Source organism: Phragmites australis, chromosome 18 (assembly GCF_958298935.1).
Source record: "Phragmites australis chromosome 18, lpPhrAust1.1, whole genome shotgun sequence".
Lineage (NCBI taxonomy): Eukaryota > Viridiplantae > Streptophyta > Magnoliopsida > Poales > Poaceae > Phragmites > Phragmites australis.
In genome coordinates this window covers 27,869,156-27,892,535 of record NC_084938.1, presented here as the reverse complement: position 1 = coordinate 27,892,535, position 23,380 = coordinate 27,869,156, and the positions used below count along the sequence as shown (strand labels likewise).

Genomic DNA, 23,380 nt, shown 5'->3' with positions numbered 1-23,380 from the left:
AATATTTTTGAAGCCCAACACAAAAAGATGTTTTTATGGGAAATATACATGCTCCAACTCAACCATAGCACATGGATCAAAGCCCAACTCTAACTCCGGTGGTGCTAGTACTGTACCAAGGTTAACAGCGCCCGTTCTTGTTCTTGTTTAGGACTGGATTGGAAATAGTGGAAGAAAATTTTATAAGATTTTTTATTGAAAGATTTTTACGAGATTTTGATCTATATTTTTTTTTTCTAATTTAACGGTTGATAGGTAAAACTGAGAGCAAACAATAGAATAGTGACATTTATAAAAATAATTTTTTCTGTGAGATTATATCTCTTAGAATTTCCTTTCCGGAACCGCTGGGGATTGTCTCGCCGTCTAGTCTTGTCCTCTCCTAGTCCTCCTTCCACTTCCACGGTTCCACCCCAAGCCTGAGAGCAAATCAGACGAAACCCGTCTCGGCTTCTCCTCTCCCATCTCCATGGCGCAAAACGAGACCCCGGAGTCCTCCGGCTCCGGCTCCGGCTCCGGCTCCGGCTCCGGCTCTTCTTCCTCCTCCGCCTCCCCAGCAGGCCGCCTCAACGCCGCCGCCCCGGAGTTCACCCCCCGATCCGCCGCCCAGCACCACGGCAACAACCCCCATCGCCGCGGGCCTCACCACCAGCAGCAGCAGCACTACCACCATCAATCGCATCACCACCACCAACATCAGCAGCACTACCAGCAGCGGCACCAGCACCAAGGCGAGGACGAGGGGGATGCTGCGGCGGCGACTGCTGAGGATAAGGGGCTGCCCGAGGATGTAGCTCACACAGTCGTCAAGCAGGTAGCTTTCTCTGTCCCGCGCTCGATTACTGTGCTATCTGCTGAGTTGTTGTGTCTCCGTGCCGATTGTGAGCAATGGTTGGTGTGAATCTGGAGTGTCGCGCGGTAAAGCTTGAGCCTTTGGGGCTGGTCCTCGGGTGTGTTAAGATCCTTATGTTTGCAAACTAATCGTAAGGAGGAGTAAACTGATGCGTTTTCGTTTTGATGATTGCTTGCTTGCTGCTCCATAACTTCATTGTAATCCACCATGTGTTGGAAAACTTTGAGTTTCAGATGTATTCTCTACTGAGATGACTACTGGATGTGGCATCCCTCAATTTTAATGTATGGCTTAGCAGCATGTTATCTTCGTGTTATATTTCGTAACCACTGCTAGCAAGGTAAGATGGTGGTGCGGTTGTACCGTGGCGTAGTATCATTAGTGACTAGTGAGGACTGAGGAGTGATCTTGGAGGGGTAAAAGTAGAACATAATATCTGTTGGAGGATTCTATTTTTCAGAGTAATTCACAATTATGAAAATATTTTCTTGGCTAATGCTACATGGTTCATAATTCATGCTAGTATGTTGTATGGCAGGACGGGAACAAACTGTCTGCATTTGCATGTGAGTGGGTTAGGGTTGAGCGACAAGACGGGGAGGCAATGAGGGAACGCAAAACAGTAATATAACCATGCACACCAATGCTTGGCAAGCATGTGGGTCTCAGTTGGATTCATTAGTCGCCACTGGGGTATAGAGCAAAAAGCAAATACGACAAATTACAGATTGTCGTCTTTCTAAAATCAATTTAGCTTGTGACTGCTGCACGCATAATAGGTAGAAGTGTAGGTTTACTCACTATTTTTCCATTTTAGGACAATAATTTAGAAAATGGAAAGAATGTAAAATTTCCTCGATTTCATTAGTTTCCCTCTTTGCATCTTTCTGAAGCGGTAACAGAAGGGTGAGAGTTATAGAGATACAGGTAAAAACTTATAAACAAGAGTTTTTTTTTCTTATGTACTATTATCGTTAACTTTTTTGTACTTTCCTTTTTATTTTATCTCGTCTCGAATTACTGAAAACAAGTCCGACATAGTAACATAATATTTTAGGCTTTTACTATGTCCCTTTTAGTTTCTTATTAGTCTAATCAAAGTGCCATTGGATGCTTGATTCCCATCCGTGATACCATGTATTCCTTGGATTAAATGTATTTGTTAACGTGACAGGTAGAATTTTACTTCAGTGATATCAATTTGGCCACAACTGAACATCTGATGAAATTCATCACTAAGGATCCAGATGGATTTGGTGAGTTCAACTGGACCCAATCACCCTGGCTGCTTATATATATCTAGGAAGCATATTTGGTACTCCCGGAAGTGTGTACTTCCACATACGTATCTCATTACATAGAGAGTATCTCGTGTGATAAATGGTATGTACATGGAACATGTGAGTATATAAGATCATTCAAGTGGTATGTATAGTTTTTTAGGTGGTTTGCATATATTTTTTTGGCTGTATTACATTTTATGTACAAATACAAAGGTATTATCAAAATCTAATAAAATTGATGGACTTTTTTCTATTTTTTCATGTAGTTCACATTGGAGTATCTTACAATGAGTATATAAGTATACTCATGGTGACAAAAGAGTATATCTAGTTCATTTATGTGGTATATCATAATAGAGAGTATGTACTCCCAAGAGTACAGACTAGTTTTCCTATATATATATATATATGGATCTAGACATAAGTTATAAATAATCAACTATGGATCGAGTCAGGAGTATATACTCCTAGGAGTACAAATTAATTTTCCTATATTTTTTTTTCAAAGAGGAGGCCCACACTCACACAGCTGCACGAGCGCCTCGGGGGGGGGGGGGGGGGGGAGGGGGGAGCGCCGATGGATCGCTCCCCCGAGAGCTGCCTCTAGAAACCAGTTGGTTCGGCAGCCCTCTATTAATTTTTTTCCCTCTATTAATTTTCCTATATATATATTAGATGATTGCTACTCAAGATCATTTGTAATTCGATGCAACAGAACTAGTGTGTATATGATGGTGCTAAAAAGAGCTATTTTTCATGCTATGCTTCTGGTATGGGTTCCCATCATCCCACCTTTGTTTTTTTTTAAAAATTTCTTTGAATATTTACTTGTGTTACTAATAAGTTACTAGTGAGTCTGGGGAGCTATCATTTGTGATTAATCATGCTGTGCTGGACTATCGGCACTTTTTTGGAAGTGGGAGAATGTCATACTAATTTGTTCCTAATCTGATTGCATTATTTGTTGTTTTTATTGAGAGCTGCACACCCTTCGTGGAGGTTAAGATGTACTAGTGTTTTTCATAAGAGAATTATTTAATACCTTTTCTGCATTTTTGTTCTTCAAACAACACTTTATAATCCTGCCATGTCAGCAAGCAATGGACATGAATTAAAGCGAATGCTCACCTTGACATCTACATGTGGTATTTTATTAACTTAAATTTTCTGGTAAGTGGTGATATTGACATTTCATTTTATGTTTCACAGTGCCAATGTCTGTAATTGCATCTTTTAGGAAGATCCGGGAGAAAGTTTTTGACAGATCCTTGTTGGCTGCTGCATTACGCACGTCATCGGAGCTGGTAAACATCTCAATCAAATATCGTGTTTACCATTCCTACTTCCTGATATTCATGTTGTTCTTGACAAATACCAGCCCACTTGGTTACAACAACAACAAAGCCTTTTAGTCCCAAGCAAGTTGGGGTTGGCTAGAGATGAAACCCACAAGATCCAATTAAAAAAGATGATGAGAAAACAATAATAATAAAGGTACTAGTAATAGTAAAATACCAGCCCACTTGGTTCTTAATACTAATTTGTTCGCATATATTTTACATATTTGCTTACTCAAGTAATAAGGTTTCATTAGTCAAAGCTAGGAGATGGCTGTCTCAATGCAGGGAGGAATTAGAAAACAAATCTCTTTATAACCTTATACCATCCTACAAGAACTATCTTGTCATGCTCTTGTTCTATCGTCCCCTCATCCAAACATAAGGGATGCTTTGTTGTTCTAGGTCTTCACTAAAATTCATATTTTTTTATCATTTATAGGTTGTTTCGGATGATGGGAAAAAGGTTAGACGCCTACAGCCCTTCAACGCCGAAGAAGTTCAGGTTAGCATTGAATTAGTCAAAGGAATATTCATTATGTATAGGCTGCTGAAATTCGTCCTTTGTTCACCCAGTCACGCATTATTGTTGCTGACAATTTACCTGGGGCTCCAAAGCATCAGACTCTTATGAAGATTTTCTCAGCTGTTGGGAGGTATGCATGTCTGTTAGCACAAACAGTTGCCAAATGCAGTACTAAAGCTCATGAGTCATGATGTTTCTGCATTGCAGTGTGAAATCTTCACGTACTTGCTATCCACAAGATGGTGCTGGACCTGCTGCTAGCAAAACATCGAGGATTGAGATGCTTTTTGCTAATAAGGTCTGTACCATGCTATAATCTACCTTTTATTATGAATGCGAAAAGTTGATCAGCTAGTGCATACCTTTGTGATATGAAACAAGAAATATACTGTTTTTTCCAATTTCGTTTTGTTGTACTTGTAGCTGCATGCTTTTGTGGAGTATGAGACTGTTGAAGATGCTGAAAAGGCGGTATGTCTGCTTGATTTTTCTATCCAGCTCTGCTTTCCCACTTTTGCTTCATTAATAGATGGAACGCTCTGTGTTATAGGTTGCTGAATTCAGTGGTGGGGGAAACTGGAGAGATGGGATTAGAGTTCGCTCGCTTCTTGGTTGCCTGGTACTTATAATGAATCCTACCACTGCGCTCTGTTTTTTATTTTCCATTCTGTGTTCTTTGCGAAATTGTATGTCGTAATAGTATGCTAGTGTAGAAAATGCTTCTCCAATTATCCTCTGTTTACTCCTTGTTATTTTTCATTATTTGTAGAAACATGGGTTGGGTCAAGGAAGAAAAGGTGGAGGTGAGGAGTATGCTGTAGACGAAGATGGTCCTGATACTACTGGCAGTCCACAAGACTATGGAACAGATGATACTGCCCAGATTTCCGAAGCACATCTTGATCATCAGGTATTGCCATGGTTCCCAGTTTCATGTTTCTATTACTGGCTCGAACTTCTTAACGATGGATATTCTAATGACGAAATTCATAGGCTGAAGATGGCTCGCATGACATTGGTGCAATGAGGCAGGGGAGAGGGAGAGGACGTGGAGGCAGAGGTCGCGGTCGGGGCCAGTATCATGGCCACAGCAAAGATGCCTATCATCCGATTGGCACTCCTCCGTCGAGTCACGGTGGCCTCGGTGAGCATCCAGCTGTGCCAAAGCCGCCCCCAGGTCCTCGCATGCCGGATGGCACAAGAGGATTTACCATGGGCCGAGGGAAGCCGCTCACTCCTAGCAACGCAGCCTAGTAGCAGCGTCTATGCCGGTGGCAGCCTGTTGGCCTGCTCATCAGTCTCTTGCATTCCGATTACAGTGATCTTTTGCTCAGGTTCTAAACCGATTACCGTGGGGATGCTTTTGTTCATTTTGATGTAAGATTCTGAAAGAAGAAAAAAAGGCTATGGATGGTACTGTGGTACATGCATGTATACTGACACCGGAAGTCTTGAACATGTGAACCTGTTATCCCGTGATATGTAGTTCTTAAAGAAGAAAATCATACCAAAATGGGTTTGATCACTTGCAGCGTCGCTTCTGTTCCAAAAATCTTTAACGCATATTTGGTTCGCTTCCATGCGAACGCCACAATTCTTAAGGCGAATTGTTTGCCACTTGTCAGCAACTTTTGGCAAGAAATTGTGTCCATGCCTTGTATAAGGTCCTTAATTTCAGGGGGTTCTACCTGTTTACACTCCATCGGTTTGGAAGATTTTTGTTCCCCCTAGAGTTCATTTTTTTCTTTGGCTGTTGTCTAAAAATAAAACCTTGACTAGAGATAATATGGCTAAAAGAATGAAAGTTGAGGATGCCTCTTGCCTTTTCTGTTGCGAAAAAGAATCAGTTATTCATCTTTTCTTTGAGTGTGTGGTTGCCAAGTCTATGTGGAGCTGTATTTCTGAAGTGGTCAATTTGCATATAGGTGATAATTATGAGTCCATTGCTTCCTTATGGTTAGACAATAGGAAGTTTGTTGTGATTAATATGATTTCTACAGCAGTTTTATGGGCTATTTGGAAGCTAAGGAATAGTTTGTGCTTTCAGAATGGTGTTTGGTGCAGCATGAAGGTTCTCTGGAGGAGGATGGTTTCTATGCTCAAGAGTTGGAAAATTCTATGTCCTACTCGATACCTCTCTCACTTCGAGCTGGTGCTTTGCAAGATGTTGGAAGTCCTTTCAAGACCAGAGATGGTGCTTGGCTGAGAAGTAACTCTCCGAAAGGTGTTGGAGCTAGGCTCGTGGCCTGTCAACTAAGTGCAGTGAAGTTGGAGACTCCCGGGCCTAAGATGGAAGTGGCAAAGGGTGTCTGTGAGCAGATGAATGAAGAAAGAGTTTAGCTTATGTCTTAGCTGGAAAAAGCTGTAATTGGCTGGCTGCGTAGTCATTTTTGAGCTGGTTCTCTGAACTGTGAATGTTTGGACACAAGACTGTAAACGTTTTGGTCTCCCTTAATGCATTTGGTGACCGGGGCTTGGCCCTTGAACTCTAAAAAAAAAAAGAAATTGTGTCCATGGCAGGAGGGCGAAGATGCAGAAAAATGTGCGCCAAAACTATGGCAACAACTGGATGACTGACATAAATTAGTCAAATTTTGTTGTAGCAGTAGCAACAGCTAAACGATTGACATGAGTCTGCCTAAATTTGTTGTAGCAAAGTTTGGCAATACAAGGACAGACACCGTATTAATTTTCAGAGTTCTGGAAATGCATATAAATCACACGATACGTTCACTTCGCCTGGCTTCCAAGCTCCGGTTTATGCTCTTTCATCCCATCTACTCCTCTTGTTCCCTTCATCGGTGTCACCTTCCCTGCACGGCCACCGATGTTGGAAGCAGACTCACTGCCCCCTGGCGTCACACTCTTCCCTCTCGGCGGTATCGCATTCTGCCTGCCCTCCAACTGCAGCTCCTTCATACCTCTCGTCACAGCCGGCGGACATGACTGCCTTCTTGTCTTGCCATTTTCCTTTTTGACATCTGCACCAGATCCAGGATCTTTACTCCGAGCTTTCACTCCCTTGATCGCACTCGTGCTGCCGGTTTGGCTAGCATAACACCTATCGGAGTGTTTCTTCGTTGCACCGCTAATTCGGGTAGCTGAAATAGATGTAGCAGCCGACTTCTGCTGCCCATCCATCCGAACCTTCTGGCTTGATCTCTTTACTACAGTGTAAGGCTGGTTCTTCTCTTTGGAGATGGCTGGAGCACCTTTCACGATGTTATTTTTCGATGAAGAGTTAACCGTAGGTGATGCCAACCGTGCCGATGTTTTTGTCGCCTCCGGCTTGCCTGAGAGCTGTCACAAATAAAGAGATCAAGAGAAATAGTCGACAGAATGCTACCAGAAAAAAAAAGCCGGACATAGTTTTGGAAATGAGTAGTAGATTGAAATTTTAGGAGCATTAGCATTCAGTATACCCATGAAGCTGACGGTTTAACTTGTCGAGGAGGGATTGCTAGCTCCTTTTGAAATACCACTTGAGAGGAGTTGGATTCAATCTCAAGGGAAGGAAACAGTGGTGTTGCCGGAGGTGTCTTCAGCCTGAAACGAACTGTTCTTCTGAGAAACAATTCCATCCATGCAAGAATATGGTCTAGAATCTAGACTCGAGTTTAATCCTATCCTACCAATCATAGTCATGCTTCTCGTCCACAGGTATGAGGAAATCTCTCTTTCCTGAGGGAATTTTGCACGCATGGCCACCTAATACAGTCATAAGTATACAAACACCGAGTGAGTATAGTGGATCCACTTTAGGAGCAGCTGCACAGGATTTGTATATAAAAATTGGAAAAAGTCAAAATTTTAACCCCATCCATTTTGCAACCCAGAACTTCAAGTTCGCGAGATTTGAAACGGGCAAGGGCAACAGTTGAGTGCTGAAATGTAGTCTTTTCCTAAATCGCAACCCAGTCAGTTGGAAAGATAGTGGATGTGTTCATGAACATTCCTGACAACATGCATAGGAAAAAAGATAGCCACAACCAAATATCTCACCTTGGACAGCGTCGAATTCGACTGAGTACATTGGTTCCAGGAGGTTCACATCCTATCTTTCTCGCGCTTGTACAGCTCCCTGAAGAAAACGATGCTCTCATCTTTGTCTTTCTGAACTGCAGATGGAACCTTAGGCTTGCCCATTCCAGCAATTCTCCTCATGCGGTCCATCTTCAACAAACGAACCTGTGTTTGTCACAACAAATGAAAGGATCAAAGGTTTGGAGATTGTGGCAAAGGTTACATGAAGAAGATTTTTATGGTACACCTAAATGAGTGTATGTCGTCCATTTTCTTCATTCGGTGGTTTAGATTGACCCAATAATACTCTATCGCCCACCAGTATTATGGGTATCATAAGGGTAGGATTGGAAACAAAAAAATCATGATAAATTTGTAAATTATATGTTTAATTAGGGAAGGTCAAAATGTTAGTTTATTTCTCGGATAAGCTTTCACTTGTTCTGTTCATTTCATTTATTAGGGTTTCCACCATCCGTTGGCTGATATGGGTGACGAAGGTCCGAAGTCCGGTCAGTCAATGACGTAATTACCCCTAAGGGTACCAAGATAATTACAATAATACCTACTAAAATAGACGATTAGATCACAACAATGATACTCTCCACCATTTAATATCATGGTGTACTGTAAATGTTCTCTACATGAATACTACTCAAAAGATTCCAAATTTGCCGGCAATTCCAAGACTTGCTGGAATTAACTGCAGACAGGCCACATGAATTTAGTTAATCAGTTGGAGAACGGGGATGGATCGATGCAACCAAGAGGAAAAAATATTGACTGATTCAATGGGTTAATAAGCATAATGTTGCTTTCTCCTTGTCCTATAGCAGCTCAGTGTCTTTTCTTTTCGTCTCTCCTGCTTGTCATTTCTAGTTTTTGGCCCTGTCCACATCCTTTTTCCCTCCTAATATGTTGCTTTTAAAAAGAAATTATATAAAGTTTAATGCAATTAATGGTTAATGAGAACCTAGTTGCAGAGTTGAGGGTTGGGAGGGGGAATCTCTTTGGTGGATCATTCTTCTGTCACGTTCTATTAGATTCAGAGTGTTAAAGACAAACTCCCAATACCCCTCCTCTTCTGAACTGTCTTCCCAATTTGGGGCTACGTAAGTACCTAACGTCCAAAACTGCTGCACAAGGACAGACAAACAATAAGCTCTGGCTCTTCGAATTCATTTGCACGGTAAACAGTTTAACAGCAAGCTCTGCGCCCCCCCCCCCCCTCACTTTTACAGTACACTTAAATGAGTGTATACCGTCAATTTTCTTCATCCGGTGGTTTAGATTGACCCAATGATACTCTATCGCCCATCAGTATCATGGATATCATTAAATAGTATCATGGGTATCATAAGGGTAGGATTGAAAAAAAAACTATGATAAACTTGTAAATTATATATTTAATTAGGGAAGATCAAAATGTTAGTTTATTCTTCGGATAAGCTTTCACTTATTCTGTTCATTTCATTTATTAGGGTTTCCATCCTCCATCGGTCGGTCGATGATGGGTGACGAAAGTCCGAAGTCTGGTCAGTCAATGACGTAATTACCCCTAAGGGTATCAAGATAATTACAATAATACCTACTAAAATGGACGGTTGGATCACAACAATGATACTCTCCATCATCTAGTATCATGGTGTACTGTAAAGGTTCTAACATCAGATTGGAATATTACCTCTGCACGTTGTTTATGTTGATCAGCAAATCAAGATTCAGTTTCTGTAGCCCATGAAGGAATGATAATAGTTCGTTCATGCGGTCATGCTGACAGAAGGTAGAGGCTTGCAATCCAAAAGTGAAGTTTAAGTAGCAATCCTAATGAACAACCGTGGAGAGGGTAATATGGTGTGCTGCTTCCCAGAAACCCAACTTTACTGACACAATAAAAATAAGGGAGTGAATATGCATTCAGATACACACAAATTGAGCTCTGCTATATATGTATAGCGTCAAAGGATTAATAACAGAACGGGATAATGGAAGTGAGGTGATGCATGAGCATTCGCAGATCAGTTGAGAGTCAGCAGGAAGGAAGCAGCTTCTTTACAAGCTTTTTTATGCTGGGCTCTGTTGCCGGAATGTCTTTATCTGGAATAGAAGAAATCAAGTCACTTTTCAATACTTATGGTCTGTTTGTTTGAATTTTTGTTTTTAGATTTTTCTGAAAAACTGTGTTTTTAGTTTGTCTGAAAAACTACTTTTGAAAATAGGTTATTGATTTTTATAACAAATTTTTGGTTTCTCAACATATAGTTTCTCAGAAAAGTATCTCTCAGCAAGTTTTTCAACTTTAGTTCATTTTTCTCAGAAACATGCTTCTGTTTTCTCAAAAACTATTTCTTCAGAATCCAGTTTGTTCTGACTTCTAGTTTCTACCTTCTAGCAATAGTAGACAGAACCGGAAGTAGAAAACAAACAGAGTCTTAAAAGCTTAGAAGCTACGCCTAGTACAGTTGGCCATAGCACGTTGATGCGCCTGCGCCACCTGCATTCAGCCCTGCTCGACACTGGTTCTTACCAATCTCACAATCAGGATCTCCCTTACTGTATTTTCTAAATAATACTTGACCACTCAAGGGAAGTAAGGCCATCCATCTGATCAGGCAGTGCTTTCAGCGCACCACAGTCCTCCACGGAGAGACACCTCAGCTTGGCCAGATTTCCAAGGTTTGAAGGCAGAGCCACCAAACTTTTGCAGCAGCGAAACTCCATTTCCTCAAGGGATGCGGGCAGCTTCGAAATCTCCAGCAAGCTGTCGCAAAATTGTATCGATAACCATTCCAGCTGGGGAAGCGGAAGAATTTCCTCAGATGATGAGCCCTTCCCCTCCAGCTTGTTACAGAGCCAAATACGCAGAGATCGAAGGCGAGGCAAGCATCGGAGCTCCTGCACTGGCAAGCGGATGATATTGTGGCATGAGAAGATAACCAAGCAGTCCCGAAGCGAAAGTTGCGATTTGGACAAGTAAAATATTGATGCGAAGCCATCTTCACCAAGGATCTCCAAACATCGCAGGGTGTCAAGAGGTCTTTGGCTTTGAGGGTCCTCTAGAGGCTTCACCGCGTCTGCCAGTAGCCCAATGTCCTAACAGACAAGAGATGGCCGAGAGCCCAAGGGCATGCTCATAGGAACAAAACCACGAGCAGAGTCACCGTGACAAGATAGATGTGTGAGAACTTGGCTCTCTAGAAGACTTACAAATTTAGCAATGGTAGATTCTTAGCTCTTCAAGCAGGATAGACATCACCGATCTACTAGGCTCTCCTGCACTGTTTTTTTGCCCATCTCTCCAACTTAGGCAAATGCAGTAACTCCATCCTCTTTAACTTTGGGAAAATTTGCACTGAGGTGTTGTATCCTGCAATTGTAACATCGATGCTCTTACACAATGTGGTCAGGCTGATCATGCCGGATAAAGTCAAATTCTTTTTTTTCTAGAATACGCAAGAGGATTGCGTATCGTTGTATTAATACGAGGAAATATGAGAATTTTGGTACAACGGCCAAAGAAGCAGGCCGGTTAAAAACAGCAAAGAAGACACGTTAGGCAGCAATAGCGTAGATTCTCAATTGTCGGACGACAACGGCAACAGGCGACGGCAGCGGCAGCATATTAAGCGATGGTGCCGGTAGTGCGAAGCCGGTGTAGGAGGACGCAGAGTTGAGTTGCGCCAGCTTGGCACCAGAGGTCGGCATCATCCCAAATCCGTCTAATGAAGCAGTCAATTGTAAGGCGGTTATTGTCAGAAACAATGGCATTCCGAAGCAGCCAAAGTCTCCAACAAATGAGAAGAAAGAAGCAGTCCAACCCTTTTCTGAGAGCAGTGACGACACTTTGACGCAGGAGCAGCCACCAATGAAGGATTGGAACTTCAGTTTGAGGCGTTAGAATCGTCAACAATTTCCACCAAACCTGTCGTGCAAAGGGGCAATGCAGCAGGAGACGTTCTGTTGTTTCCGGCAACTGAGAGCAGAGAGCGCAAGAGTCATCTTCCTGGAGTCCATGCCGCTTTCTTCGGGCAGCTGTCCAGAGCCTGCCATGGAGCATAAGCCAAGCGAAGAACTTAATTTTGGTCGGCGCCCAAGATCTCCAGATTAAAATGGCTCCTTCGAATCTAATGCTTCCTTCAAACATGTACCGATAAGCAGATTGTGCAGTATAGGTAGTAGAAGAGGGCCCTTTCCAAACGATTTGATCTTCATCTGCACTTAGGTGAATGCCTTCAAGTTCTTCCCATAACATCAAGTATTGAACAATAGTCGATAAGGACAAGGGGCCGAAGATGTCTTTAACCCATTTCCTATCCTGTAAGGCCTCATGCACAATTCTGTGCTTACGCACCGAGTGGTTTACACAATCAAACAGCTGAGGGGCTGAGTGTCTGATTGAATGTCCATGAAGCCATGCATCTGTCCAAAAGAATGTTTGTTTGCCATTGCCAACCAGGAAGGAAGTAGAAGCAACGAAAAGATCAACAACCTGCTTCTCGTGCCGCATGGGAAGGCCAGTCCAAGCTTTAGGTGATTGACGACGCTGCCACCATAGCCATCTTAATCGCAAAGCCACTCCAACCCGTTGAAGGTCATGAATGCCCAACCCTCCAAACTCTATCGGCCGACACACAACAGACCACGCCACTGAACTTCGGCCCCCCGAGGTAGCATGATCATTGGCCCATAGGAATGCCTTTCGAACTTTGTCAACTTCCCTGATGACCCATGGGTTAATCTGAATAGCAATGAGGGTGTGGATTGGGGTTGAAGAGAGGACAGCTCCGACAAGGGTGACCCTGCCCGCTTTGGAAATTAACTTAGCTTGCCACACCGGTAGTTTTGAAGCTACTTTATCCATGAGAGGTTGAAGATGGTGTTTGCGCAAGCGACCGGTAGACAGTGGGACACCCAAGTACTGGATCGGAAAGGAAGATAGGCCGCAAGGTAGAAGGGTCTCGAGAGCTACCAAATCGTCCACAGAGCAACCGATGGGAACCGCCGCACACTTGGAAAGGTTGGTTTTAAGCCCAGAGACGGCACCGAAGAATTCAAAGATGTTGAGGTGAGCCAGTATGTCAGGAGGAGAAGGGGAGAAGAAGAGCACCGCGTCATCCGCAAAGAAGGAGTTGCGAGGAGAGCTCAGATTCAGACCTAGATTGTCTAGGATGCCGGCACGACTTGCGGAGGAGAGAATACGGTCCAAAATGTCCATAACCAGCAGAAAAAGGAACGGGGACAAAGAGTCTCCTTGGCATAGACCTCTTGCATGGAGTAAGGGGTGGCCGGGAACACCGTTCAGGAGGATCTTTGTAGAAGAAGAACGAAGGAGACTGCTTATCCAGAAGCACCAATTCGGCCTGAAACCCCAAGCACGGAGAACCTCAAGTAGAAAGGGCCAACTTACAGAATCGAATGCTTTTGAAATATCCAGCTTAAAAAGAACGAACGGTCTTTTTGTTTTATGGAGAAGGTTGGCGGTCAAGTGTACCAGTTTGAAGCTGTCGTGGATCGAGCGTCCAGCGATGAATGCACTTTGGTTTGGAGAGATCAGCGAATGCATTCTTGGAGCCAAGCACAGGGACAACACCTTCGTAATGATCTTTCCGATACTGTGAATTAAGGAGATCGGCCTATAATCACCTGGTGCCGAGGCATCAGCTTTCTTAGGCAATAGGGTAATGAAGGCATTGTTGATGTTATCCAAGCCCTTGGAATCACCCAGTCCGAAGGCTCGGATGGCTGAAGTTACATCTATGCCGACAATTTGCCAAGCCGCGCGATAGAACTCGGGCGTGAAACCATCCGGCCCGGGCGCTTTGCTGAGAGGTAGGCGCAATACGGCATTGTAAATCTCCTCCTCCGTGAATTGAACATCCAGGGCCTGCAAGTCAATATGGGAGATGCTGATTGCCTATAGGTCCACGGAACGATCCCTAATTGGAGGGCTACCGAGCATAGAGCTGAAGTGGTGAAACAAGGTTGCTTCCATATCCGCATGGGAGTGGACATGACCTTCAGCATTGGAGAGAAAGGTGATCGAGTTCTTGTGAGCACGGTAGTTCGTGAAAGAATGAAAGAGGTGCGTGTTAGCATCACCGTCTCATAGCCAGGCCACCCGAGACTTACAACGAGCAATAGTACGCTCCAAAGATGCCAAGCCGAGGAATAAGATCTTGAGTTGTTTGCGGAGATCCGACTCTGCGGTAGAGAGCACTCGCAAATCCCGCGCGGCGTCCAGACGGAAGATGACCTCGCGTGCAATAAGAATTTGCTCATTGATATTGCCAATAGATTTAGAGCTCCATCGTTGCAGTTCTTTTGCTATACGCCGGAGCAAAAGGTGTAGCCGAATTAGCAGAGGGTAGAGGTTTTGAGCAGGAGGAAACCGAGCATTCTGGCCCAAAAGGTCTCGAAGTGAAAACGATGGTGTCTCACCGAGGAGATTGAGGTGGACAGCAGCATGGGGCATTGATCAGAGCACTCAGAGGAGAGAGCCTGCAAGAGGCAATTGGGGAACATCCCATCCCAGTCAGAAGTAGGGAAAATCTTACCGGTAAATTTTATTTACCGGAGGTCACCGGTAAATTCGATTTCTCGAAGATATCGGATTTACCGGAGTTTTACCGGACAAATTCAAACAAATTTAAACAAAATTGAAACAAAATTTAAATAAACAAAATTCAAATATTACTGATAAATGATTTTTTACTGTGATCTAATCTTTTTGAAAATTTAAATAAACAAATTCAAAAAAATTACCGGTTTATTTTTTTTACCGGTATCCACCGGTAAAACCGGTAAACCGGGTTTACCGCCGGTTTTCGACCGGTAAAGTAAACCCTGGTCAGAAGAGATCAAAGCACGGTCTAGTCTGACGAGTGTGGGAGAGGCGCCCTCATTGGACCAGGTATAGCGACGGCCGAACAGATGCAAATCCCTGAGTTCTAGGCTGTTGATGAACCTTCTGAATTTGGAGATCGATCGAGAGTTAAGACGATTATTGTTCTTATCCGAGGCTGAGGCAATCATATTAAAGTCGCCAATGACCTGCCAAGGACCCGAAAGAAGTGAACGGATGACCGTAATTTCCGTAAGAAAGTCATCCTTCATTCCCTCATCAGATGGTCTACAATTTTGCCCCCGGACATTCCAGCAATAGATATTCCAACTTTCAGAGTTTTGCATAGAAACGTTGACGACCAATATGAAGAGAGGCCCCTAGCAGTGTGGACTGAGTGTCAATGGATTGGCGATGAAACCCGCCAAGCCACAGGCCGGAAAGAGATCTTTGATGGCCTGGATGTGCTGCTCAGAGAGGGGATGGTCAAACAGCTTGGAATACTCCTAGAGGGCGCGAGTAGTTGGATGTTCCCTGTCTTGAAGTAAGCCTAGCCGGAGCATAAGAAGGACTTCGCCACGCTTGGACGGCCGGATTGCAAGCAGATTCGACTTGGAGGCAAGGCGCCGACTTCGACGCAGGTCGGGGACAGCGACAAGAGGCCTGGGGTTCCGACGCGGCGGAGGCAGAAGCGGTGTAGGAATCTCCCGAGTGAGTTTGTTGAGGAAGCTCTGGATTGGCGGGCAAGCCGAGAGATCCAAAGGGGGGTTCTTGGAGGGAGAGGAGTTCTGGTCAGATATTACAGCAGGTGGCATCCAAACCCCACCATCCTGACAATGCGTTAGCATCCGGCACGGCATAAGAGACGGGCTGGCACCTAAAGACCCAGAGTTGTGGGCCGCGTTGTTAGAGATCGCCGAAGCGAAGTTGTTAGATGACCCAACAAAACAAACGTGGCCCGTGCATGCAGCAGGGAGTCCCGAGCAATGGCCCGCGCGGCATGAACTGCTGCATCCACAGGGTGGACATCGTGAATAAATAATGGTAATAGGGTCATGTGGCCGAGAGCTTGCAGCCGGGCTAGCACAAGCCGCCAAAGCGTGAGGGATGGCCTCCCAAGAAACAGAAGAATGAGGCCTGGTGGCTATGACGTCCTGTAGTGTATGATGCACCGAGGAACGGTAAAATTGCCAGTTCACAGTGGTTGAGGATCCATCCCCCGGCGGTGCAACCCCCTCGGACTCTAGCAGCATAGGGTCAACTCTAGGCCCGAGCGAGGTGTCATGGGCGTCGACCACTTGGAGAACTAGGTTCGAGAATCCTGTAGCTGGCATGCCGAAAGTAACATTCCCGTGAGCTGTGTCAGGAAGTTGCGATAGGGAATGGGCGCGCGGTGCTGCTGACGCAACGTGGAATGAACCGAAGGAAACTGGCGCATACTCCAAAGCAGGAGGGAGGACGCCCGGGGCCCATCGCACACCACGTTGAACAGCGCCATGAACACGAACATGGCTGCGGCCGAGAGATGTCGGAGCCAGGGAGGCATCCGTCGGAGGAACAGGAAGGAACGACATCCGACGTCCTCTGGGGAGACAGCACTGGCCCATTCCACTCGCCGGGGGCTCGTCACAGTCCCCATCCACTGACGAGAAGGAACCCTCACTGCTGGAGGAGGAGGGAAGCCGAAACTCAGCCAATGAAATGAGCCTAATGACGATGGGATAACGCAAGGTTTTGACCTCCAGAAGGTAAGGAGGCAGGCTAGGAACGTCGGATGGAATGGTAGGCTCGGGCACCTCCATGGTCATCTCGGACGGGATACTCCCCGGCGAATCGCACCAGACCACAACACGATGAACCGCCAAGTCAGTCCGGTCTGCAAGCGTGGCCTCGGCGTCGATGCGTTCCACCCAGCAGTGATGACCAAGGAGGGATCTAGCCGTGGAAGTAGACCAGGTGTGGGGAGGTACTCCATGGAGGGCAAGGATAGCCCTATAGGGTAGTATCCTGGCTATGGCCTCTGCAAGCCCCGTCCATGGATGAAAGTACCAAGTGACACCAGATCGCCGGGCCTGGCCACTGACTGCAAGGATGGAATCACGCACAGGTAGCGAGCGGCAGACAATTAGGAAGTTGTCTGGAGCGAAGTTCTTGACGCTGAAGTCCGACGTAGGGATGCCGACAACACTCGCGAGCAGGCCGGAGAGGGTGTGACCTTGGAAGCCTTGTCTAGCCTGGTCAGCATAAGCAAGAATCTCCCATCGCAGATGAGACTCATCCGCGGAGAAGTCATCAGTCCACGGCACCACACAGCGCACAGGAGAAACAACCGGGGTTGGCGGGACAACCACTACGACGATGACGGGGAGGAAGAAGTGGCAGTAATATGTAACGGTGAAAGGTGGGGGGATGTAGGAGGCGTGGTGCCGAACGTCGCCGACCCAGACGGTGTCAAATCCTGAAGGCGCGCTGAAGTCACAGAAGGAGGTGTGACAATGTCGGCCGCCGATCCAGCTTGGGTAGAATCGGCCGAGGCGGAGCTCAGAACAAACTGGCGACGGCGAAGTGGAGGATGGTGTCCGGTAGCCTCTTGAAATCCTTGGCGCGATGGTTGAACTATCGGCAGCGAAAACAACGAGGCAGAAGACGACAGTCCGCACGCCGATGAGTCGTAGACAGGCAGTTTACACTACCGGAGACGGCTTCTTTGCCGAGTGTCCCAGACTTTGCCGCGTGCTTTCTATCGGGCACTCGGCAAATAGCCTCTTTGCCGAGTGCCAGAGACAAAGAACTCGACAAACATCTGGCACTCGGCAAAGAGGCTATTTGCCGAGTGCCAGAGAGAAAGAACTCGGCAAAGAGGCTATTTGCCGAGTGCCAGAGAGGAAGAACTCGGCAAACATCTGGCACTCGGCAAAGAGGCTCCTTTCCCGAGTGTCATTTTTTGACACTCGGCAAACCCTATTTTTTTCACTTTTGCCCAAGTTCGTGGAGGCTATTTGCCGAGTGCCAGAGAGAAAGAACTCGGCAAACATGTGGCACTCGGCAAAGAGGCTCCTTTCCCGAGTGTCATTTTTTGACACTCGGCAAACCCTATTTTTTTTCACTTTTGACCTCCAAACTTTTTCTGCAGTCCTCATACAATACCTGGTACTCCATGTTCCAATGTGGCACATTTCTCGGACTTTTTCTATATTTCTTTAATTTATTTCAATTAATTGAATTTTCTTGGATAATTCAAATTATAACTGCTAGTCATTCGAATAATGAAAAAAAATGAATGGAAAAATGATATTCATGTTATTTAGTATAATGTGAGGCCGTATCCAGGAACAGACCACCAATTTCGAACATCTTGTTAAAGAAACATGACCACGAACTTGCGGTCGAGTTATTTTTAAATTGTATAAAAAGCAAACGAAGTCCGAAAATCATGAAACTTGTCAAGATGTCATGATATCATATGTGGAGGCTGTGATAAAAATTTGAGAAGGTTTTGCGCAAGTTGTCACGTACGATGCTTGCAAACCGAAGAATATCCGAAGAAGTTTACAGCCCGCGGATGCGTAGGTGGGGTTAGTTTCCATGGTCTACTCCGATCCGAGACAGAGTTTCGGCATCATCTCCCTGTTGTTCTCCGGATACACACTCTCCCTAGCAGGACGTGTATTTGGAGAACAGCGGGGAGGTGCTGTCGAAATTCTGTCTCGAATAGGAGTAGAGCATGGAAACTAACCTCATCTACGGATCCTCGCGTGGGATTAGGACCTATCCTCACCTATTAGATAGTAGGAACGTCGTGTAGATGCAATTGATGTTTATATTACTCGCCGCTATATATGTTAGAGGATGGAGGACCGTGAGTGGATGTACACGGGCCGCGCAAGTCAGGGTCAGGTCACCAATGAATGGAGGATCGTGAGTGGATGTACACGGTTCGTGAACAGATAGATGGTCTCGTGGTCAATCCAAAAGGTGGTTTTGTGGGATATGGTGAGCAACATATGTGGACTCATAAGTCGGGCTTGACTCGGCTCCCCTATTTTGATGACCTTCTCCTTCCACACAACATTGATGTAATGCACACTGAAAAGAATGTTGCCGAGGCACTTTGGGCAACAATCATGGACATTCCTGACAAGTCAAAGGACAACGTTAAGGCTAGAGTGGATCTGGCAACGATATGCGATAGACCAAACCAACATATGAAGCCTCCTAGTCGCGGCAAGACATGGAGAAGGCCTAAGGCCGATTTTGTCTTGAGCAAGCCCCAAAGGAGGGAAGTACTAGAATGGATCCAGACGTTAATGTTCCCTGATGGGTATGCAGCTAATCTGAGGAGGGGAGTGAACTTATCTACTATGCGAGTCTTAGGGATGAAGAGTCATGACTACCACATATGGATTGAGCGGCTTCTTCCGGCGATGGTTCGAGGCTATGTCCCTGAGCATGTCTGGCTAGTGCTGGCAGAGTTGAGCTATTTCTTTCGCCAGCTTTGTGCCAAGGAGTTATCTCGGACCGTGATTGCTGACTTGGAAAGAATGGCACCTGTGTTGCTCTGTAAGTTGGAGAAGATCTTTCCACCCGGCTTCTTCAATCCGATGCAGCATTTGATTTTGCATCTCCCGTACGAGGCACGAATGGGGGGGCCCGTGCAGGGCCGTTGGTGCTATCCAATCGAGAGATGTCTAAAGGTTCTTCGAAAGAAATGTAGAAATAAATGCAAAATCGAGGCTTCCATTGCAGAGGCATACATTCTGGAGGAGGTGGCGAACTTCACAACAACATACTATGGTAACAACCTCCCTAGCGTGCATAATCCACCCCCTCGTTACAATGCTGGCGAAAATGAATCGAACCTCAGCCTTTTCCGAGGCCAACTCGGAAGCGCAAGTGCATCGACCCCCAAGACCTTGAATCATGAAGAGTGGCGCCATATCATGCTATACGTGTTGACCAACCTTGACGAAGTGGCGCCGTACATGCAGTAAGTTCTCAACGAACTTGTTAAATACGCCGTCACTATTCTGCATCTAACCCCCTTGTTTCTCGTTGGTACAGGGAATTTCTTCATGAATTCTGGCGTCAATCAAGGGATCCTACCCCGCAGCAGGTAGATACCCTTCTTAGACAGGGTGCGGGAAATGGAATGCCCGATTTCATTTCTTGGTTCAAACGGAAGGTACCGTCCAATTTAGCTCGTACGTAGTTTGACATTCCAAGTTACTCGTACGTGCGAATAATATAACGATGTATCCTGCTTGAGCTTGCAGGGCCAGAGGGATGCGTCTATGTGTGCCGAGTTGAGACAGGTTGCCGATGGCTTTGCCTATAGGGTCAGGTCATTTTCTGGTTATGACGTGAATGGATATCGCTTTCGCACAACAAGCTACGAGCAGAGTCGGCCCAATCGAAGAACCACAAGTTCCGGAGTTTTTACGCCCGGCGTTGATGAGGTCGAGTATTATGGAAGAATTGAAGAAATATACGAACTCAAGTTTCATGGTTCCAAACCTTTTAATCCCGTCATATTTAAATGCCATTGGTTTGATCCTGAAGTAACGAGACGGACATATTGTAATCTTGGGCTAGTCGAAATTCGACAGGATTCCGTCTTACCAGGAGACGATGTCTATATTGTGGCCCAACAGGCCACGCAAGTTTATTATCTCCCATATGCGTGTCAAACCATAAGGCATCTTAAGGGTTGGGATATTGTGCACAGGGTATCGCCACACGGTAAAGTGCCTGTCCCAAACGATGAAGATTACAACTTAGACCCAAACACATATGACGGAGAGTTCTTTCAAGAAGAGGGACTAGAAGGGAGGTTTGAGATAGACTTAACCGAAGCGATCGGAATGGAAGTAGACAATGAAACGGTTATTGAAGAGGACGTTGGAGATGAGGTGCAAAATGTGAAGGACTTACAAATGCTTGAGCGATTACATTTAGACAATGACAATGGCAACATTGCTCATTCGGATAGTGTTGATTATTTCGACATGATTGATAGTGATGATGAGACTTATGATCCAGCTAATCCCGATCATGAAGATTATTTCTAATACATGTAATACTATGTTATTTTGTAATTACGTTTTGTTTATTTTGCATCTCTTTCTAAGTACTTCTTGTTTATCTGTGCTTATTGGTTTACTCTTTTTAATTGCAGGTGATTGAACAAAGATGGTGGGCGGTGGGATGAGGAAGCTAACGTCCTTGTACCGAAGGGCAATGACCGCTGCACCGGGGCAGAGTAGGAGGAGGAGCAGCCGCAGGAGGGAGTCGTCGCTTGCCGCCCCGTCGCGTGAGGAGGAGGAGGAGGAGCAGGTGCCCCAAGAGGACGCCGAGGAGGCGCAGGAGGACGACGAGGAGGAGGCGACAGCAGGGGGTTCCGCTTCCTCTAGTTCGTCGAGCGTCTACTTGCGAGGTCCCGCGAGCCTCCCTCAGGGACCGATACCTCGTGAGAGACGCCCGCTGATTCGACCCGAGGGGGAAAAGTAAGTAACTTTAGATGTTATCACTACTTTATATGATATGTTGAAAATCAAAATAGAAATTAATAATTTTTCTTAATCACTTGGGCAGGAACTGGACGATTGTGGCGAGTGGAGGTGCTCACACACGCCAAGTCAATGACATCCTCGGTCTTCTGTGCAAGGAGCACTTCCCTGGCCTGGTTGAGTACGCCGGAGTGACGGGGCCGGCCTACTCGTTTGACCACTACGCCGCCGCCCCGATGCTGCAGATCGGGCCCGCAGGGTATTCAACAACAAGGCGGAGCGGGTGAAGCAAGAGCTGTGGGTAAGTCTTCCTCGCACTACATTGCTCAATACATCGTATTTATTGGACATTCTTGAAATAATGAATGGATACATCGTGTTTGTATGCAGGATTTCTTTAGATGCCAGGACGGATATGAGGCCAGGGCGGATGCGGTGGCTACCAAATGCTGCAAAAAACTCGTCGTGGACATGCATTACGAGGCGCGCATCCAGGCCGTCGTAACTTACCACGGGACCGTCGTTGGAACGAAGGTCACCAAATGGGACGCAAGAACCATGACGCTGACCCGGGACCAGTACCCGCAGGTAAATACAGAACATTAATACTGATTCCTTTTGAGATTAAGTAGGCTTAATTTCATCTTCTGATATGTCATGTACTGGATGGCCTGTAGATGATTCCTTATTGGTGCGCCGCGCATCCCCAGTGCTGGGAACAGATGGTGGACAAGTGGTGCTCACGCGAGTGGGAGGAGACGCACAACTTGTGCCGGGAGCGGCGTTTGATGATGCCAGGTGTAGCACACCATCAAGGCAGCCGCAACCTCAGCGGATACGCACAAACATGGGTACGCGAATTCATTTATTTATTCTAACGCTCAATTCTGCATGATTTCTAATCATCTTGCTGTTTTTCTCGCAGTCGGCGTCACATGGTGGCCAGCCTTGCTCCATCTTCAAGGCATTTGCTATGGCCCACAAGGGCAAGGCGACGTCCGACGTCGACTACAACCCGGAGGACGGGCCCGAGGCGTACAGCAATACGACCATCCACAACCGCCTTAGTGAGTACACATCGATGGCAAGGGAGGTCCATGGGCCAGAGTACGATCCGAGCACCGAGGACCTTGATGGAGAAGTCGTCATGAGGGTGGGAGGAGGCAAGAAGCATGGGCGATACTGGATTGGCGACGGCGCAATCGACTCGGCCGCTACTCCCAGTCTCTCCCAGATTCGAGCAAGCAGCACGAGCACGAGCCCGGCCATACGACCTCGGAAGGACACTTCACACCACCGGGTGGAGGCACTCGAGGTTATTCCTGGTTTATTCGTCGTTCATTGGTTTTTTCATACCTTTCCTTTGCATTATTGTAACATTAGGGTGAATATATTGTAGGCCCAGCTGGAACAAGAGAGGAGGATACGGGAGCAAATGCAGGCGACGATGGAGAGGGTGGAGGCCGAGCGGGAGGCCGAGCAGCGGAGGATGGTGGAGATTCTTCAGTACATGCAAAGTATTGGCGCCGCTACGGGTGTAGCTCCGCCACCTTCGCTATTCGCTCCACCTCTACCTCCTCACTATTCTACTCCTGTGAGTATAAATGTTTTAGTTTGTATGTTCATGCTTACGGTCAAACCTAGTGGAGTATGAAAGTTTTATTCATGTATGGTATATATTTATCTTGTCTCACACATGCAATCTCTTCTCCTTTGTGCAGAATCAATCGGCGGCATCGAACGATCCTCATGCTTCAGCGAATCCTTCACCAAATCAGTTTCATTGACCATCTTGGTGATGATACTTGTGGTTGTTAATGGTACTTCTATTTGCAATTATGGTTGTAGATGATGGAGCACTTGGATTACTTGTGAACTTATTTGTGATATATTGTGAGACATGTGACGTTTGTGATATATATGTGGTGTTGGTGATATATATGTGTTGTTGATGATATATATGTGATGTTGGTGATGTTTGTTATATATATATATATATCTTCTGTTTGTT

General features: G+C 45.8%; 2 protein-coding genes and 1 pseudogene across 2 annotated transcripts; 2 read left to right on the top strand and 1 right to left on the bottom strand.

Moving 5' to 3' along the window:
• The first annotated feature begins 352 nt into the window (after positions 1-352).
• On the top strand, positions 353-5,524 carry LOC133899295 (la-related protein 6B-like). The gene is made up of 10 exons (XM_062340273.1): positions 353-814; positions 2,028-2,109; positions 3,346-3,440; positions 3,916-3,978; positions 4,050-4,129; positions 4,207-4,297; positions 4,423-4,470; positions 4,550-4,618; positions 4,769-4,909; positions 4,993-5,524. The coding sequence occupies exons 1-10, from the start codon at positions 470-472 to the stop codon at positions 5,251-5,253; spliced, it is 1,275 nt and encodes a 424-aa protein (XP_062196257.1). The 5' UTR covers positions 353-469; the 3' UTR covers positions 5,254-5,524.
• A 1,098-nt stretch (positions 5,525-6,622) lies between these two features.
• LOC133899691 (uncharacterized) lies at positions 6,623-8,244 on the bottom strand (annotated as a pseudogene).
• Positions 8,245-19,675: 11,431 nt separating this feature from the next.
• Positions 19,676-21,006, top strand: LOC133898251 (uncharacterized). The gene is made up of 2 exons (XM_062338868.1): positions 19,676-20,045; positions 20,137-21,006. The coding sequence occupies exons 1-2, from the start codon at positions 20,013-20,015 to the stop codon at positions 20,929-20,931; spliced, it is 828 nt and encodes a 275-aa protein (XP_062194852.1). The 5' UTR covers positions 19,676-20,012; the 3' UTR covers positions 20,932-21,006.
• Positions 21,007-23,380: the final 2,374 nt, after the last annotated feature.